Source organism: Rhinoraja longicauda, chromosome 12 (genome assembly GCF_053455715.1).
Source record: "Rhinoraja longicauda isolate Sanriku21f chromosome 12, sRhiLon1.1, whole genome shotgun sequence".
NCBI lineage: Eukaryota > Metazoa > Chordata > Chondrichthyes > Rajiformes > Arhynchobatidae > Rhinoraja > Rhinoraja longicauda.
The window spans coordinates 28322941-28339064 of NC_135964.1; the positions used below are offsets into that span (position 1 = coordinate 28322941).

The 16124-nt window shown below is 45.6% G+C and overlaps 1 protein-coding gene across 11 annotated transcripts in view; it reads left to right on the plus strand.

Annotated features, from left to right (window-relative positions):
• The window catches only part of ppef1 (protein phosphatase, EF-hand calcium binding domain 1), a 92664-nt gene that overhangs the window by 25472 nt on the left and 51068 nt on the right, over positions 1-16124 (plus strand). For all 11 annotated transcript variants that reach the window (XM_078409327.1, XM_078409331.1, XM_078409329.1 and 8 more), the window contains 3 exons: positions 1567-1694; positions 3809-3878; positions 14694-14851. In XM_078409327.1, the coding sequence (XP_078265453.1) occupies positions 1567-1694; positions 3809-3878; positions 14694-14851 (356 nt within the window). The remainder of the gene's footprint in view (positions 1-1566; positions 1695-3808; positions 3879-14693; positions 14852-16124) is intronic.

Genomic DNA, 16124 nt, shown 5'->3' on the forward strand with positions numbered 1-16124 from the left:
GGCCACATTAGGATCCGACCTGCTTCAGCAAGATCACCCTCATTCTTCTAAACTCCAAGGAATATAGATCCAACCTGTCTAGTCCCTTGATAGAACAACCCACTAATTCCAGGAATTAGCCTGATGACTATCCGTTGGACTATGTCCAATGCTATAATATTCTATCATAAGTAAGGGTACCAGAACTGTGCGTGGCCTCAGCAACACCTTGTACAATTGTAATAAAACTGTTATTTCTGAATGCAGCCCCTCTGCAATAAAGGCCAATGTACTGTTTGTTATTAACTACTTACTTTCCCTGACTGAGATGTGCAGGGCAAATATTTGTATACAGAAGGTGGTGGGTGCCTGGAACATGTTGCCAGAGGTGGTGGTTGAGGCAGATATGATAACAGCACTTAAGAGACTTTTGGATAAGCATATGGATGTGAAGGGAATGGCGGTGTATGGATTATGTGCAGTCAGATGGAGATAAGTTTGGCTTGGCATCATGGGATGCGGACACGGGGCCAAATATCAAGAGGAGTTGAGTATAGGAGCAAAGAGGTCTTTCTGCAGTTGTACAGGGCCCTAGTGAGGCTGCACCTGGAGTACTGTGTGCAGTTTTGGTCTCCAAATTTGAGGAAGGATATTCTTGCTATTGAGGGCGTGCAGCGTAGGTTTACGAGGTTAATTCCCGGAATTGCGGGACTGTCGTATGTTGAAAGACTGGAGTGACTAGGCTTGTATACACTGGAATTTAGAAGGATGAGAGGGGATCTTATTGAAACATATAAGATTATTAAGGGGTTGGACACGTTTGAGACAGGAAACATGTTCCCAATGTTGGGGGAGTCCAGAACCAGGGGCCACAGTTTAAGAATAAGGGGTAGGCCATTTAGAACAGAGATTTGTAAATCTGTGGAATTCTCTGCCTCAGAAGGCAGTGGAGGCCAGTTCTCTGAATGCTTTCAAGAGAGAGCTAGATAGAGCTCTTAAGGATAGCGGAGTCAGGGGGTATGGGGAGAAGGCAGGAACGGGGTACTGATTGAGAATGATCAGCCATGATCACATTGAATGGTGGTGCTGGCTCGAAGGGCCGAATGGCCTACTCTTGCACCTATTGTCTATTGTCTAACCACTTTGCAGTAATCAGACACCATTGTCTCGTAAGAACACATGCTGTCAGTTTCACCGCAGGAGGCCACAGAAGACAACAATTAATCGCTTCTATCGTCACTTGTGCATTGATACCCTATTAGACAACTTATCTGCTTCCATATAAAATGCATTTGACACAGACCTTTATTATCAATATTTAATGACAATAGGTAAACTGAATGAAAAATGCTGCAGAAGATTCCCTGATAACAAGGATTTCTCCTGACTTAATGTGCTGTGTTGACATGTTTGAGATTGTCAGTTCAGAATTTGACCTGGGTATTCATACAATGTGCCCTTGGCCAGACATGGCAAGCATTGAAAGCTGGTCAGAGCTGCGACAACTGAAGGACATGCTCACTGCCTCCTGAAGTGTGGGACTTCCCAATCTGTGAACTAATGTCGCTGTTCCTATTCACTTTGCAGCCGTTAAGGCAGCTGTACTTATTCAGCAGTGGTATCGTGGTCATGCTGCACGGACGGAGATGAAACAGCGTTACACATGGAACATTTTTCAAACCATGGAGTATGCTGGAGAGCAGGACCAACTGCAGGTGAGTTTTATCCTTAAGTATATACAGCATGACATTTTTTGTACACGGTTCTATCACCACACAGGAAGAATGTGGTAGCAAAAGAGAGTGCAGAAGAGATTTACCAGCATGTTGCCTGGTATGGAGGGTTGTAGTTTTAAAATATATTGGATAGGTTGGGTTTACTCTCACTCGTGAGGAATGACATTGCAGAGTTTAGTTTAGTTTAGTTTATTTGGGTATTTTTAAGGTAGAGATTGACAGATACTTGATTGGTAAGGGTGTCAAAAGGGTTATGGGGAGAAGGTAAGAGAATGGGGTTGAAAGGGAAAGATAGACCAGCCGTGATTATATGGTGGAGTAGACCCAATGGGTCGAATGGCCTACTTTTTTTCCTATGACCTTTAGTTTAGTTTAGTTTAATTTAGCTTAGTAATACAACATGGAAACAGGTCCTTTGGCCCACCGAGTCCACGCTGACCATTGATCACCCCTGGTTCACACTAGTTCTATGTAATCCCACTTTCTCATCCACTCCTTGTACACTAGGTGCAATTTCCAAAAGCCATTAACGTACAAACCCTCATGTCTTTAGGATGTGGGAAGAAACTGCACACAGAGGATACCCACGGGGTCACGGGGAGAATGTGCAAACTCCACACAGATGCATAAAATCAGGTTTATAAACTTCTAAGGAGGATAGATAGGGAGCACAGGTTTAAGGTGAGAGGGGAGAATATTTAATGGAGATCTGAGGAATAAATTCCTCAGATTATCTGGTTATCTGGAACAAGCTGCCAACTCCCACTGGATTCTACCACTCACCAATACACTAGGAGCAGTTTACAGCAGTTTTCTAAATGCCCTGCTATTACCTCCTGCACAATGGATTCCAAAACTTTCCAAATGATAGAGTGGCTTTTCACGACCTGCATTTTTGAATAGTCCTGTTATATTTGCCGATTTCCAATCCTCCGCGATCTCTCCAGAATCCTGGGAATCTCCTTAGATTTTCGTGGATGTTGTGTCCTCCCCACGGGCCTCACTGGAACATACTGAGATTTGTGAAATATCTCTTGAAATGTCTGCCACTGTCGATCCACTATTTTACACTTTGATCTATTTTTCCCTAGTTAACTCTGTCCTCAGGTCCAGGTATGACCTAATCAAAGTTTTACTGATGCATCCATAAACACAAAAGAACAACTACAGGCACAGTGTTCTTAGGCTTCTGTATATTAGGGAAACCCAATTTATAATTTAAATATCAAATGTCATATCGGAATATGGTATTATTATTTGTTTACTATTATCATGTTTATTGAGATGTGGCGAAAATCATTTTTCGTACTATCCAGGCAAATTATATCATACCCAAGTACAATCAATATTTCCATGAGTGCAACAGACAATGCAAAAAGAGAAAGGTGACAGAGTACAAAATATAGTGTTAAAGCTACAGAGAAAGTGCTGATAAAAAGTGCGAGGACATAATGAGGTAGACTGGTGGATCGGCAATACATCCTTAGTATATGAGAGGACCATTTTGTGTTCAACAGACCTTTTGGAGTCACAGAGTCAATGAGTCATACAGCACAGAAACAAGCCTTTCAGCCTCCCACGTCCATGCTGACCTCTGCTATTCCTAGCATAGGAATTTGTTTTATTAATTCCCTTTCACTTTGTTAGTTACTTAGTTTATTGTCATATGTACCGAGGTACAGTGAAAAGCTTTTGTTGCGTTCTATCCAGTCAGCGGAAAGACAATAGATGATTACAATCGAGCCATTTACAGTGAGTAGATAATGGAATAACGTTTAGTGCAAGATAAAGCCAGCAAAGTCCGATCAAGGATAGTCCGAGGGTCACCAATGAGGTAGATTCATAGCATTCTGTACCTTGACAATTCATGTGACCATCCAGATACTTATTAAGTGTTCTGAGAGTACCTGCTCCATCCTTTCATCTTGTTTCATAACAGTTCTGAGCCTCGAGGACTGTGACCAGGTTATAATTTACATTCCAGTATTGATTTGATCGTGATGTTGAGATGAAAGTGCAGCAGTGAGTGACACTGCAGGTGTTCCTACGGATCTCAATGATTTAATGATCCAGTGTGTGCATTTTTTCTCCAGCTGTCGCAGTTCTTCGCCTTTCTGATGGACTATTATATCCATCGTACTGCACAATGGGAAATGACAGATGGTGAGTAAGAAATATTCCATTGAAACATTCTCTTCAAAATATTGATGGACTTGAAGGGGACATTGTTTAAAATCAATTATTCACGAATAGGTATTTTTGTGATTATTTTGAAATTATTTCAGAAGTATTTCGCAAAGTACATTCGGAGCAGTTGACAAAAGACTGCTTATAAATAACTTGTCATTTATGAGCCAATGTCAATCCCTCGTTAATGTTATGTACTATGTCTACTGTGAAGAGGAGTCGACTGGTGCTTAAAATAAGGTAAGGTACCTCTGTAAAACTCCAATTATTTTGGAGACCTCTTTTGTTATTGCCTCACAGAGCAAGCCTAAGCACTCTCTGGAATTATACAATGAAACAACTTTATCCGGCAGAATATTAGGAATTTTCTTACATGTCTATGGGTGGCGTGTCCTTCCCACAAGCCTCACTGGAACATACCTTTGCAGCAATTTGTAACTTCTATATATTAAAACTCTTGTTTGTTAGTTTGTTCCTGAACTACAGCCAAAACGGTACACGATAGTGTGACAATTTTAGGCCCACCTTACCATTGTCCCGTGGTGCTCTGGATGAAGTTTCATTCAAATTGGTGTTACATTTTTAAAGTTATTCACATTTTAAAGTTTAAAAAACCATGCCATGTGCAGTTGCGGCACTGTTGATCTGGTACTTACGTAAGATGGCCGCCGCATCGGCACGTGTGCAGAACAAATGCATCCGCACCTGCGAAGTTGGGGCCTGTTCATCTCGGGTACAAGCAGGCTTCCGCCGCCTATCTTTTGGGGCGGATTTGCCGGCTCCGTAGTGGCGGGAGAGCCAGGCCTGGTGCCGGGGGAAGCAGCCAGAGCCTGGGCCTGGATGTGTCCAGGTAACCGCGAGCCTGAGGTGGGCCAAGGGGAAAGGTGGCAGCAGCAGCAGCGGCGGTGAGGACGTGCGTTGGTCGAGGTGGAGGCCGAGGCCTGGGCCTGCCCTCGGTTCCCCGTCCCCCCTCCTCTCCCCGGCCGGCTCAGCGCCTTCCCCACGCCGCCCAGAGTCCAGCGGCATCAGCGCTGCAACAGTGGGAGACCCACCCACTGAACATCCCCGCACCGGGACGGTACATGACTCTCCCCCCACCCCAGCTCCACCAATGGCAGCGGGCCGGCAGGCGGGTTACGATGCAACCTCCATCAGGGGGGGAGGGAGGGATGGGAGGAGAGGGAGGGGAGGGAGGGATGGGAGGGGGAGGGGGAGGTGGGTGGAGGGGGGAGGGAGGGAGGGGAAGGTGGGAGGGGGGAGGATGGGGCAGGGTGGGGGGAGGGAGGGATGGGTGGGGGGAGGGAGGGATGGGTGGGGGAGGGGAGGGATGGAGGGGGTGGGTGGGAGGGAGGGAGGGGAAGGCGGAAGGGGGGTGAGGAGGGGGAGGGAGGGAGAAGGATGGGGGAGGGTGGGGGGAGGGTGGGGGGATGGAGGGAGATGGGGATAGAGGGAGGGGGGGTGGAGGGAGAGGGGGGAGGGTGGGGAGGGGGAGGGGTGGGGAGGGGGAGGGAGGAGGGGGAGGAAGAGAGGTTGAGGGGGATGGAGTTGGTGAGTGGCGGGGGAGGGGGAGTGGGGGAGGAGAGGATGCTGCACCAAAGCAGGAGAGGTTTGGGCCCAACGGGTCCACTTGGTCTGGTATCTTTTTAAACGCTACCACAACTGATGCACCATTCTATCCTTTGATCTATTTCCGTCCGCCTCAGCCAAGTCTGTCCTCGCAGTGAAGGAAAGAACTGCAGATGCTGGTTTAAATCGAAGGTCGACACAAAATGCTGGAGTAACTCAGCTGGACAGACAGCATCTGTGGAGAAAAGGAATGGGTGACTTTTCAGGTCGGGTCTGAAGATGGCCTGAAAGGGCCATGGCCTGCAATGGGCCAGCTACCCAAATCGTTCAAAATTATCATCTCACTGGGAATACGGCATCTATAAACATATCCTGCTGGACCAGCTAATCAGTGGTTGCCCTTGACCTTTGTGTTGGAATCCTAACCTTTACTATCACCGCCGACAAAAAGACAACGACCTCAGTTGTGAAATTTTCAGATACCGCAAACCTATTTTTTGTATGTGGTTAGTCATAGAGTGATACAGTGTGGAAACAGGCCCTTCGGTCCAACATGTCCCAGCTACACTAGTCCCACCTGCCTGCGCCTGGTCCTTATCCCTCCAAACTTGTCCTATCCATGTACCTATCTAACTGCTTCTTAATCATTGGGATAGTCCCAGCCTCAACTACCTCCTCTAGCAGCTCGTTCCATACACCCACCACCCTCTGTGTGAAAAAGTTACCCCTCAGATTCTTATTAAATCTTTTCTCATTCACCATGACCGCATGTCCTCTGGTCCTCGATTCCCCCACTCTGGGCAAGAGAATGTGCATCTACCCGATCCATTCCTCTCATGGTTTTATACCCCTCGTCCTCCTGTGCTCCAAGGAATAGAGTCCCAGCCTACTCAACCTCTCCCAATAGCTCACACCCTCTAGCCCTGGCAACATCCTTGTGAATCTTCTCTGAACCCTTTCAAGCTTGACTATTTCTTTCCTGGTGCTCAGAACTGAACACAGTACTCTAAATGTGGTCTCACCAATGTCATGGGTTAGTGGGTGAGAATTCCATTTTTTTGGCATCCTTTCTGTGAAGCAGTACAGAATGATCCAGTTCCAATTGTAAGGTTACACCCATGTCTTCAGGACATGGCCAACCCTTCTATCACTTTACATTATCTAGAACATTAACATTTTGATTTACATTAACTGTAGGTGTCTATACTCAAGAGAACACAAAAATGAGTAAGCTTAACCATGGGAGGTTTGGTCAGGTAAATGTGTGGCTGGAGATGTAGCAGAGGATCTTTCGCTGACTGGATCAATGGGACTGTTAGTGGGGAGTGAGATCTGTACTCAGCCGGACATGTTGCACCTGGATTGAGCTGAGTCCAACATCCGGCGGAGAAGGGTCTGGATGCACTTGGGGAGGACTTCGACCAAGTTAGCAGGAGATTGTGTCGCAGGGTAGAAGTACAGATGGGATGAGAAATAGAAGAGTGGATAGATTGAAGGAAATCATGGCACATCTATTTCAACACAAGGAGTCTGATAGACAGTACAGCACAAGAACAGGCCCCTTGGCCCACAATATCTGTGCTGAACATGATGCTAAATTAAACTGAAGATAAATACAAAATGCTGGAGTAACTCAGCAGGGCAGGCAGCATCTCTGGATAGAAGGAATGGGTGATGTTTCGGGCTGAGATCCTTCTTAAATGAAACTAATCTCCTCTGTCTGCATGAAATCCATATCACTCCATTCCCTGAATATCAGTTTAATTTTTCACTGTCCATTCTACACCAGTGTCTCCCAGCTCAGGCCCTGATATTGAAGGGCAGAGTTGTTAAGCAGTCTACAATGAAGTTAAAATCAAGACCAACATTATACGGTTGGAAGGAATTTTTACTTCAATCAGTGGTGACCTTGGACAGGGATGGGGACTACACTCACCAAAACCGTTACAGCTCAGTTGTCTGCTTTCAATCCTTGGTCTTGTGGTTTTAACTTCGGTGCACTCGATGGGTTGCACGTAATCTGCTCCAGAGCAGCAAATTAATGATTTAAATGTATTGATCATCCAGTTTACTGATGGCACGCCCACATTTTCCCAGAGCTTGCTGAGCCTGGCCAATTAAGTGAAATATGAATACTATAGCAACTCGAGAGTGTGATTAGAGGAGACCTCGCTATCACTGTGAGAACAGTGCCAGATGACAAGAATGTGTTGTGATACACTTTGGACAGATTTAGAGGCCCCCTTTCTGATGCACCAGCCAGTGGCTCCAGAGAGGGGCAGCATTTGGAGAAGGAGAGGAGATGGGGATGGTAAGGTAATCAGTAACAGTGAGCATTGAGGCTACAGGGTAAACAAGGCATAGAGCAAACACAGAGTTGTACAGCAACAGGGCAGGCCCTTCAGCCCACTCTGTTTGTGCCTGCCATTGGTTTAACCATCTACAAGAAGCCCATGTTCCCACACTTGGATTGTAACTTTCTATGCCGTGGTGAATCAGGGGCATGCCTCCTCCACCTCTTCAGGCAGTAAGTCCCAGTTTCCAACTAGCCTCTGAGTAAAAGAACAAGTTCTTCCACAAATCCACTCTAAAGCTCCTACTCTACATCCCAAATATATACCTTCTGGTTGGAGACTACTATTAGGCGAGGTTTCTCACTGTCGACATAGGTAGAAAAAAGGATTAAGTCCTGCAGAGTGAATTTGGGAAGTAGGAGGAAGGTTAAAAAGCAGCATCTAGATTCTTAATCTATGCTCTGTGCTGGTGAGGGTAAAAATCACAGAGCACAGATGAACGTCTGGCTAAAGAGCTGACTGGGTTTTTTGAGGAGATGATTAAAAAGATCGATGAAGACAAGACAGTAGACATTGTTTATATCAACTTTTGACAGGGTCTCGCATGGCAGACTGGTTAAGACACATGTGAGCTGTCTAATTGAATTTAAAATTGGCTTGGTGATAGAGGCAGAGGATAATGGTGGAACATTGATTTTCTGATTGGAAATCTGACAAGTGGTGTTCCGCAAGGATTAGTGCAGGACACAATACCCTGACTCATGAAGACCGAAAGCCAAAAACAAGGGGCATGGGTTTAAGGTGAGAGGAAATATTTTAAAAGAGATTCTGAGGGGTAGGTTTTCTTCTTCTTGGATACATCTGATCAGGCCCAGATGTTTTGCCTACATTTCCTTTAAGGTACTTGCAACATCTCTTGGGACGGTCCCTAATATTATCTGCCAGAGCTGTCTCCTGTACCCTTTTTGTCATCATGTTTTTAGCGTGCTCCTCAGTTCCCGAACCTCCTCCAGGGAAACACTTGATCCCAGCATTCTATACCTGCCCAATTTCTCCTCCTTATTATTGACCAAAGCCTACATTTCTCTTGTCATCCGAGCTTCCTTACGCCTATTTGGTTTGCCCTTCATTCTAATAGGAACATGCAGGTCCTGGACTCTTGTTGGCACACTTTTAAAAGCAACCCAGTTTCTGGACGTTCCTTTACTTTAGACAACCTGCTCCAATCAACTTGAGTGAGTTCCTGTCCAATAACGTCAAAGTTGGTCTTGCTCCAATTTTGAATTTTCATTTGTGGGCCTGCCCGATCTCTCACCTTAACTATCTTAAGCCTGTGAGAACAGTGGTCACTGGTCCCCAAAGGCTCATCCATGAACACTTCATCCACTTGCCTATCCCAATTTCCTAAGACTAGATCAAGCCTTCTCCAATGTAGTGCCCTCTACAAATTGCTGGAGAAAGCCATCCTGAACAAATGTAATAAATTCTGCCCCATTTAAACCTTTTGCACTAGTTATTCCTAGACAATATTGAGAAAGTTAAAATCCCCTACTGTGACAACATTATCAGTGTTTTCCTGGCATATTTGCTCTTCTAATTCCTGTTGACTATTTGGGGGCCTGTAGTACACTCCCAACGAGGTGATCATCCCTTTCTTATTTCTCAACTCCACCCGTCTGGCTTCACTGGACGAACCATCAGTAATGTCATCTCTGACCCCTGCCGTGACATCCCCCTTAAATCAATAAAGCAAAACCCCCTCTTTTACCCCCACCTCTATCTCTCCTGAAGCATTTACCCTGGAACATTAAGCTGCCAGTCCTGTCCCTCTCTTAACCAGGTTTTTGTAATGGCTGTAATGTTCCAGTGGCCTCTATCTATCCATGCCTGAGTTCATCTGCCTTACCCGTCAGTCCTCTAGCATTAAAACAAGTGCAATTCAAATCAACAGTCCTTTCTCACTCCCAGCCTTTTTCCCCAGTCTATTTTATCCACTAAACTTTCATCACTATCCATACTGCCCTTCCAGCCTCTCAACTGCCTTGGTCCTGCATACGATCCCACTCCCTAACCAACCTATTTTAAACCCACCCGTGCAGCACTAACGAACCTGCCTGCCAGGATATTGGTTCCCCATCAGATCGGGTCCAACCCATTCCTCTTGTACAGGTCACCTCTGTCCCAGAAGAGATCCCAATGGTCTAGACATCTGAGTCCCTGCGCCCTGCACCAACTCCTCAGTCACACATTCATCTCCCCTATCTTCCTTTTCCTACCCTTACGAGCACATGGCACCAGAAGCAATTCACACATGCAATTCACCCTGGACGTCCTGCATTTTAAGCTTTTACCTAACTCCCTCTGCTCATATTGCAGTAACTTTTTATTTTTCCTACCATGTTCATCTGAAGATGAGGTTCCGTTGGGGGTATGGGGTCTAAAACGATTCAGAATCCTTACCCCCTGAGTTCATCTGGCCTTCTTCACACACAGGGCCATCTCCCAGGCATTTACTGAGTCACGGAGAGATGTGGCATAGAAAAAGGCCATTCGGCCCACTGTCCACACTAACCATCAACAATTCATTTACATAATTCCAGTATTGTACACGTTTTTTATTTTATCATATCCCTATCAACTACATCCCCACCCCCCTCCCAGATTCTACCTATCACCCACTAATTGGAGACAATTTGCAGTGGTGAATTAACGTATCATCTCGCATGTTCTTGAGATGTGGGAGGAAACTGAGCAGCTGGAGGAAACTCACATGATCACAAGGAGAATGTGCAAACCCAACACTGACAGCACTTGAGGTTAGGATCTAACCTGGGTCTCTGCACTGTGAGGCAGTGGCTCTATCAGCTGCATTACTGTGCTGTCCAATGGGCCACGTTGCTGAAAATATCCAAGTCCCTTCCACCAATTTCTAAGCACCCTCTCCCCTTCCACACAGTATCTGTCTATTCCACAGGAGTAACAGCGGGTATATATATGACGACTATGCCAATAAATGCTGCTGCCCTCTCAGCTTGGTGAGCTGCAAATATCAAGGGTTTGTTCCAGTGGGCATGGAACGAAGCTATGTTGTGAGATATACCATACCATGTTGCTCACGCATTTACTGGCACTGCTATGTACTGGGAGACCAAAGGGATGGCAGATGCTGGAATCTGGAACCAAAATCAGAACACTGGAATAATTCAGTGGGTCAGGCAGCATCTGTGGAGGCAAAAGGTATAAGTTGATGCCTCGGCTGGAGAGCCTGCATCAAGACTGAGCGGGAAGAGCAAGGATTGATAGCAGAAATCTAGGGACGTGGGAAGGATGTGATAGAAGCTGGATGGTGAAACGTGTAACTTGATGGGATGAGAATGAGGGGCAGTTGCAGCCAGGTGGGGAGGGGAGAGGGGAAAGGAGAACAAAGGGAGGAAAAACTAGGTGGTCAAGTGATTGTGTGTGGGAGAAGAAAGCAGGAGCTGTGGCTTGTCTGAAATATGAAAATTCAATGCTCAAACCACTGAGTTGTAAGTTACCAATGCAAATTGTAAGATGCTGGTTTTCCCCTCTATGTTTGTTCTCTCCATGGCAGTGGGGAAGGCTGAGGACAGGTTGGTATGCAAGGGAGGAGAGTTAAAATGATGTGCATTCAACGGCTCAAGATGGTTGTTGCGGATAGAATATAATACGCTCTCCAAAATTGTCGCCTAGTTCACGCTTGGTTTCTCCCTTGTGCAGTGGATCACATGATTCAAGGTGTAAACCACCACAGCATTTATCCTACAGTGTTTTCAGTCAACTTCATGATTTTTGTACACTTAGGATAGGCATTGGCACTATATGCCAAGAGATTTAATGCTCCAAACATGGACAAGGTCCAATTTCGAGGCAGTAATGCTTTCAATCAAAAGCAATGCAAAGTTGTTATAATCAGGTCTGGGAAATCCATTGACCAAGGTTTAAATTATAACTTTTGTTTGGATTTCCTAAATATGTTTGCTCTGCACCTCAGTCTATCAGCTAAACCTGCCCTTAGCATGAGGGTAACAGATGTGGTAAATGCACAGTCTTTTATCCAAAATCGGGGGAATCCAGAGGTCAAAGGTTTAAGGTGAGAGGGGAAAGATTTAATAGGAACATGAGAGGCAACGTTTCCACACAGAAGGTGGTGGGTATATGGAACAAGCTGCCAGAGGAGGTAATTGAGGCAGGTACTATAAAAACATTTAAAAGACATCTGGAGAGGTACATGGATAGGAAAGGTTTAGAAGGATATGCGCTAAACGAAGACAGGTAGAACTAGTAGGACTACAAAGGGATTTCTCTGTACAAAAAAAGCTTTTCACATGACAATAAACTTAACTGAAGTGAACTAGTTTAGATGGGGCATATTGATCAGCGTGGGCAAGTTGGGCCGAAGGGCCTGTTTTCACACTGCATAACTATGATACTATGCCTTTTTTCTTTCCTCCTTATAGAATTGTTATGTAACTGTAGTGAAAAGAAAAACAAACTGCTGAAGAAGCTCAGTGGGTCAAGAAGCATCTGTGGAGGAAAAAGAGATAATCAATGTTTCAGGTCGAGACCCTGCATCAGTACTGAGAGTGTGGAGATGAGGTAGACAGTTTGAAGAGATGAGGGGTGGCAGGCGATGGGTGGAACCAGGTGAGGAAGGAGGTGACAGGCAGATGGAGCCAGGTAGGGGAGGGATACATTTCCAAGAACAAGGACACCTGTTCTTTCTTAATTTGCTTGTGTTCTCACCTTTCCCAGAAACTAAAATCCTTCAGTTCTACAGGAGTGCCCTTTAGCACAATACTAGACCAAGTGGACCCGTTGGGCTCAGACCTCTCCTGCTTTGGTGCAGCGCCCTCTCCTATCCCCCTTCCCCTCCTTCCCCTCCCTCCCCTCCCCACTTCCCCTTCCCCCTCTCTATCCCCCTCAACCCCCCTTATCCACCTTCCTCCCCCCTCCCTCCCTCCCCCCCACCTCCCTCCCCCTCCCTCCCTCCTTCCTCCCTCCCTAGGAGATAGATTGCAATTTAAAATGTGAATAACTTTAAAAATATAACACCGATTTCAATAAAACTACTTGCTTTACCATTAAAGCAATGACGGTGAGTAAGGTGGGCCTAAAATTGTCAAGCTATCGTGTACCGTTTTGGCTGTAGTTCGATCACAAATAAACAAACAAACGAGAGTTTTAGTATATAGATGCACTCTGCAATGAGCAGAAAATCAATTACTTAAAATAACTATTATCATTGCCTACAATGACATATTTACAGCCTACACACAGCTGTGTAGGCGGAGCAACAACAGTTTCATCCCAAGCTTTATGGCATATTTTCTGAGCTGTAAACTTGTTTTCCAACTGCACCATGCTGATGTGGAGCGGGCAAGGTGCAGTTCACAATTAGCCACTATGTCAATGCCCCCTCGCTTGGATGCCTCTCTGACCCCTATCACTGGCTGACAGTGTTTGCCACCCATCTGCCAAACATCCCCTCACCTGCATCCACCTGTCACTTGCTTGGCTTTTCCCCACCCCATATCTATTTTCCATCTTTCTCTCCCCATTCCATCAGTCTGACAAAGGGTCCTGAGCCAATATGTCATCTGTCCATTTCTTCCACAGTGCTGAGTTCCTCCATCATTTTGTTCATGTCATAAATGATAGGAGCAGAATTAGGCCATTCAGCCCATTATGTCTACTCCGCCATTCAATCATGGCTGATCTATCTCTCCCTCCTAACCCCATTCTCCATCTTCTCCCCATAACCCCTGACACCCGATAATCCAGAATCTATCTGTTATTTGTGAACACATCTCCCATCTCAGCTGCAGTCTTCCACATGGTCTGTTGATCTAAGTTCAACAAATAAAACCTGACACAGGCCACACACACCCTGCAAAGCTGCAGTGTTAACGGCCAACTCTTCAACCCCTCAGTTTCAGCCCCTCCAATGCTGTGGTTCTTTCCTCCTGCATCCACCAGACAGGTCAGAAACCCACAAACATCCAATGGTGCTTTAATTACCTTTAACCTTGCCCACCCGTCGGTTGCCACAGACAGGAGGTAGTTTGTCAATACACTGTTACGTTCAGTTAATTGAGCAAAAGCCTCCCATCCTACACACACTCGACCCCATAACATCTGCATTCTCAGATGGTACATTTCCACCCTCCGTTTCTGGTCTTTGCTTAGGCTGACAGAGGAGAAGTGGCCTTCTAGTGCAGGTATCAGAGGGCTGCCTACCCAGGGTCTCTCCCCTGTCGAAGAATGAGGAGAATGGCTAGGGGAAAGGGTAGGATTCACCAAGATGTTGGTGTTAACACGATTAAGAGTGCTCCTGTGGTTGAATAATGACTGAAGAAGGGTATCGACCCGAAACGTCATCCATTCCTTCCAGCCAGAGATGCTGCCTGTCCCACTGAGTTACTCCAGCACTTTGTGTCTACCTTTGGTTTAAACCAGAATCTGCAGTTCCTTCCTACGACATTCTGTTTTTGGGTGTTGGCTGAGTCCATGCGCCTGTGAAGCTGCTGCAAGCAAGATTTTCATTGTACCTGTATATTTGTGCATGGGAACAATAAACTTGTCGAACGTTCATGGTTGATTATTTTGGTATGTTTAATATAAGAGGTAAATGTAGATGAATTGGCAGAGGCGCAGTGAGAAATGGCATAAAAATACGCGCATTGAGCAGGTAAGTGAGGAAGACTGCAGAATTGTTTGCACGTATTCAGCCATTGCTGCATGTTTCTGTTGCGGACGCGTGCAATTGAGTTGCAGATACTGCCAGGTGCAAAACATCTCGTAAAATGTATATTACAGGAAGTGATAAATGCAGCCAATTTATTAGCTGCATACATTGAGGTACTGATCTTTGTCTGCTGTTGAAAAATCACACTTATTTCTCCTATTACAGATATGTTTCCCGAGATATTGAATCTATGTGACAGTGTAAAGTTTGACCGCATGCCTGAAATTGCCAAAGTTCCCAGTTACTATAGGGGACCACGAATTTCGTTTCCTCTTCAAGTTTCAGATGTCGGTACTTTGCTGAAAGCATTCAAACAACGGAGAGTGAGTCAATTTACAGTAATATATAGATTCAGGCTAAGCCTGACTGATCCCAGCGATATTAACTCCACACATCTGTGGTGTGCAACATAGTGGTGAACCGCTGATGAAAGCATGGCCAGGAAATTGCATTATGCAGCCTGTGTTTGATCTGCTGTGCAACTAAATTATAGAGTCGGTCACCGAACATGATTGAAGCACAGTGTGAATCCACGGCACTGATTCCTGCCCACAATGCAGTGACATCAGTTATGTGAAGCTTGTTCGATGTTGCTGCAACAACACTGAAGCATGGCTACAGCAGGGAGAATGAACAGGAAAGTTTAACCTTGATGTTAGGGTGTTTGTTTGAGCATGAGTTAAAGAGACAGCCCTCGTGTGAGCTGCAGTTGGGCATCACAGGGAATAAATACAGATCCTCCTCCAAAGGTCCAATTGCCTCTGCATGCCGCAGTCAAGGTCTTTTACTCACTTGACAAGAGGCACCAGCTACTCCAATCAATGCCCCAGTGTGCTGGCATGCTCTACTACCTGACTGATTAAACTGGAGTTGCTTCCTTGCTTAACAGTCATGGTGGAATGAGGGATATGCTGGCCCCAAGATTACAGATTGTGGTGGAATGCAATCCTTCTGTGAATAATGGTCCATTATACCTCATAATTGTCCTGGTTTTATGCTGTTTGATCTATTCTGAATCTATCCTATTTAAAAATGTAAAACATTGCTGTCATATACTGCCTTTCACACTCTCGTTAAAAAAAAAATCCCTTGAGCACCTAACACGATTGGCATTCCTGGAGTTGCCCTTATCAAGTTACAAATACACTAGCCAATTTGCATGCATCACTGGTGCCCATGGCTGTACCTTTAACTTGAAGAAGTGAGATGAGTCAAACGAGTTGTTGAGGGTGAGGACAAGTTCTACCAAGTGGGGGAAAGTATTAGTGGAGGGGAATTAATTGAGTCTCAGCTCAAGGAAGAAGTGGAGGGCCCTGAAATCTTCAAGGTGGGGAATGGACGTGTAAAGGGAAAGGATGTTCATCGGGGGAAAAATGAGGCAATAGGAGCCTAGGAATTGAAAGCTATTGTGGTGAACAGCTTGTGAGGTGTCTTGGATCTAAGTTGGAATGGACTGGACAGGGGCGGACAAGATAGAATTTATTGCATTCAGTGCTCCTGATGTGGCCTCCTTTACATTGGTGAGACCAGGTATAGACGAGGCTGCCCTGCTTTGCTGAACAGTTGTACTCTGTCAACCAAGGCCTACTTTATCCT